Consider the following 4,465-nt stretch of genomic DNA (forward strand, 5'->3'; position numbering starts at 1 on the left):
CCCCCCCCCCCCCCCCCCCAAATTCCCCACTGGCCCATCACTCTCCTGCTCCCAGAGTCTCCAGTCTCCCCTCCCCACCACCTCCAAATTCCTGCCTCTGTCCCTAAGGCTCAGAATAACCCCACATGGTGCAGTGGGAGGGGGGCAGAGGACAAGGGAGCATGTAACTTGTGAAAACATGGAATATGTTGGACTTTAGCAACCAAGTGACTGCAAATACTAATTTTGACAAACAAGCTGATACAAAAGTAAGCGGATCTAATTAAATATTTTTTTAAAAGTTGTCATAACAAAATTATCCTTTTAAAATACACTTTAAGATAGGTAGCTAACCAAAGAGAATGAACTATAAAAGACAGGAAGTGAGGAACTTATAACTGTCTAGAGAAATTATAATCAAGTTTACTTACCCTGGGTTCCCACTAGTACCATTGGGATTTCACTAGTGTTACGATAGTTGGCCATACGACTATAGTAGTGGTAAACAGTCTGGAAACTAATTTCATCTTCCAAGCTGAAGACAAATATAACTGCATCCACCCACATGGCAAACTGCAGAAAATAAGGGAGGGGGAAAGACATTTGGTGAAAAAATGAAGAATATAAACAATGAGTTTATCTTGTACTGATAAAGCTGAGGGGCTGAGGGGGAGAACGATCCATTAGAGAAATTTTATTATCAATGCTAATAAAAATATGTTTGATTTTTATATTTGTGGTGAGTTTGGTGCTTGTTAAGGTGTAGATTAACATTTATAATAATGGCTTAGATAAGGCAGAGTCTCCCAAACATCTTTACCTCCCTAATATATGCTACAAAAATTATTATGGGCCTAAGAGGTAAGGTTTTTAAGAAAAGGCTGCAACAGCTAGGGTTATTTTGTCTGGAAAGAGAAGACTGGTGGTAGGGCAGGGGGAGGGTTAATAACAGTCTTCAAATACCTAAGGGCAATTATACAGGGGAAAAAGATGGGGGTTTTTTTGTTTTTGTTTTTGTTTTTTGTTTTATGGCCACAGGGGACAGGATTAGGAGCAATGGACTCAAGCTATAGCAAAGGAAATTTAGGTTGGAGATCAGGAGGAACCTTCTGACTGGAACTTTGACCATGTTCAAGCATTGGTACAGGTTACCTAGAGAAGCTGTAGGATCTCCAAACCTTGGAAATTTTCAAGAGCAGGCTGGACTGACACTCGGCTCAGATGGTTTAATCAGGGATGACCCTACCTATAAGGCACAGGGCTGGACTACATGAGGTCCCTTTCAGCCCTACTTTCCTATGATCCTATGTAAATATAGTCCTAATCTCTTTCAAAGAATTAATTTTGTTATACAATATACAGAGGTTATTGAAACAACCAGTTACTTCTCTTTTTTCCTTTTACCTGTGCATATTGATACCTTAGGTAAAGAAAGCATAAAAACAGAGTTAACTAACTTCACTAACTAGTGATTTGCACTAACTTCAAAATAATATCAAAATCCCACAAATTATTTTTTTTTTTATAAAATTTAAACCAAAATTGTCAACTACCAAAATTTACAACTGTCCTAACCGAATAAGTAATAAAATTAATGTCATGTTTTATAGTCTGAAAAGTAAGCTAGTTCTCCCTGGTACCGCCAAATTGATGAAAGTTTGAAACATGTATACATAGGCATGGTTCAGGAGTATGTTTTGATGTATTTAAGGGGAAAACAAACCATCAGAAAATCTCTCTCATCACAGATGAGAAACTGGCTAAGGGAGAAATCTCTTAAACCATATGCGACCAACCTGTGACATGGGTGCCACAAGTGACACAGGCAACCTGTGTGCATGACATGCAGCAGATCACAGTAGAGACAATGGCAAATAGAGCAGGAAGCAGAAAGCAAAGCAGCAGATCAGGCAGGGAGCATATGGCTGAAGGCAGAAAGCAGAGCAGCAGATCAGGCAGGATAGGGGATTGGAGTGGCACTTGGGGAGGGTGCAGGGTTACTTTGTAGCATACCTGCCAAAAAGGTTGGTCCCTCCTGCCGTAAGTCAATAAATGAAGGCCTTCATTCCTATTGCACATTTTATATTAATGAAAAGCTTACCAACTCCCACCATAACCATGATGTAACAATGTGCATCTTATTAAGTTTATTTCCAGAGTGTTTAGAGACTCAACATAAAGACTACAGTCTATACACACCTAGAAAGATGCAGACTCTGCTGCAAAGGATTTACAATTAAGCAGACAAGACAAAAATGTGGAGGGAAACAGGCATAAGAGTGAACTGATACAGCAGTCACTGGCAGAGTTCAGAACAATATCAAGGTCTCCCAAGTCCCAGTGAAGTGCCCTTTTCGCTTTCTTTAAAAAAATGGGTTACTATAAACCAATGAATATGTTGCACAATATTTCTGCCCCGAGTTTATGCTCATTAGTATCTGAGTATTGCCAGCTCTTGAGGTTATATTTCTATTCTTTCAACACTTCACATTTTTCAGCGCCTACTTCTAAAGTCGTGAGATTATGCAAGTACTTCAGATCTTATTTCTTAAAAATTCCAAAATTCTAAAAGCTCAAATTACAGACAAAAAATAAGAAATCTACATTTCAGTTTTGCAACTTGATTATTTTTTAATATATGACAGCAATACTGGGTTTTTTTTATATATTTCTTTCCATCTAATCCATTTGTGACCATGGGAAAAAATAGTAATGAAATGTTATTTATGCTAGGTATAATAAAAAAAAATTAAACATACAAAATTGTGGGAATCTAAATTCTTCAGACTTGAATATACAATCATGCACTAGAATCTACTGTATTTTGTTTGGAACTTATTTGTAGCACGGATATTCTTATAAAGCACCGTTTTTTAAGCTTTTCTTCAGAAGATGCCTCATTCAGTAAGAAATGTGTAAGTATACTTGTGCCTGGAAATTGTTCCTTTCTTAAGGTTAAATGTTTCTGTAGAATGTTAAGACTTCTCCCCCACTCCCTCCCAACAGACAATACTGCAGTGGTATTCCATCTACTACAGGTTATAAGGATTTCCAAAAAATATGGGACCATTTAAAATAGTTCCTTCTGGTTACAAAATACTTTATTTCTGACAGTTAGTTATTTCTCAGAGTGAATTTAATGTCTGTGAGAATTGCTAGGTTGACTTGACAGCACCAAAAATGTAGATTCTTTGGAAAGCAGTACAAGCAGTGGCAAATTCAACTTTATCCCACTTCCTTACCACGCCTGCTTCAAAATCATCTGGGTTAGAAATCAAGGCCCCTCATGCATGCATGTGGTGCTGCTGTTTATTAGGTGAACACCTGTCCAAGTAGACAATCCAACCATGCCAGTAGCTGATGAATCAAAGACTCTGAATGGAATGGATAGCAAGTACCACCAAAAAACTATGATCATGGTGTAATAATTGTATTTTATCAGAAAAAGCTGCTATATTTCTGTAACTAAACTATAAGAACTAAAATCAAAGTTGAAGATGAAAGGTAAAGGTGACATAAACGCAACTGATATGCTTTGAAGAGGAGGAAAGTCACAGCACCACCAGATGACTTAACATCCTTCACTAAGGCTATGTACATGCATGCAAATGATCTGGGAGAATTCTCCCAGGCTTGTTCTCCTAGTAGATGCACCTGAACAACTATTTGAATCCTGAACCCCTGAGGAGCAGACAGCATGCAGTGGTGACACTGTGCAGCCAGGGGACCCCTGTGCACACATCTCAGGGTGCTCTGTAGGCTCCCTCTGTCTGTCCAGAGACAGATGGCAGCAGTAGACAGGACAGTCCTTGGCTGACCCAGAACACTCAGTCCAACTGTATCTCTCGGCAGTACAATGTAGGATTGAAAAGGAGATGCGTCCTGCTCCCTGCTTGGCAGGAGCAGTAGAGTTCAGTGAGCAATACACCATCTCCCTGGGGAAGCTGGGATGGGAAGGGGGTTCCCCAGGTTTTCGTCCCTTCTGTCATGCTCTGGGAGAAAAATCTGCAACATTTATACACTTGTGGCTTCTACTGGGAGAGCAGTGGCTCTCCCAAGATAAAAGTAAATGTCTGTATGTGGCCTAGGTCTACATTCTTAAAAATGAGCTAATTTAAAAATTGTTTATATATGCTGAAAATAGAAAGTAAAAATTTCTGTGGAGTTTATTCCATAATTGCTAACTTTAAGACTCTTCAATTCCTAATTCCTTCTGCAGAATCTTCTACTGGACTGGCGGGAGGGCACTGGACCAGCACACCAGATTCAAGAACCTCTGTTCCTTTTTTCCTTCAGAGAAATGAAATGCTGACATTGAAATAAGCCCAAACAGCACTCTCAGAAAGCTGTAGATATCTTCTTCCCTTTGGTCACTCTTTCTTGCTAAGACACTCTCAGTTTTCTGCCTCTTGTCATATCACCATGCCCTCCCAGTAAAAAGTGTATTCCTACCTAGAAAGCTTTTTTTTTTTTTTTTTTTGGGAGA

At 39.2% G+C, this 4,465-nt stretch overlaps 1 protein-coding gene across 5 annotated transcripts in view; it reads right to left on the reverse strand.

The window, feature by feature from the left end:
- Positions 1-4,465, reverse strand: part of AGAP1 (ArfGAP with GTPase domain, ankyrin repeat and PH domain 1) — a 679,540-nt gene that overhangs the window by 445,273 nt on the left and 229,802 nt on the right. For all 5 annotated transcript variants that reach the window (XM_019523354.1, XM_019523357.1, XM_019523355.1 and 2 more), the window contains one exon: positions 411-552. In XM_019523354.1, the coding sequence (XP_019378899.1) occupies positions 411-552 (142 nt within the window). The remainder of the gene's footprint in view (positions 1-410; positions 553-4,465) is intronic.

This window comes from Gavialis gangeticus, unplaced genomic scaffold (genome assembly GCF_001723915.1).
Source record: "Gavialis gangeticus isolate Ggan-Ray unplaced genomic scaffold, GavGan_comp1, whole genome shotgun sequence".
Taxonomy (NCBI): Eukaryota; Metazoa; Chordata; order Crocodylia; family Gavialidae; genus Gavialis; species Gavialis gangeticus.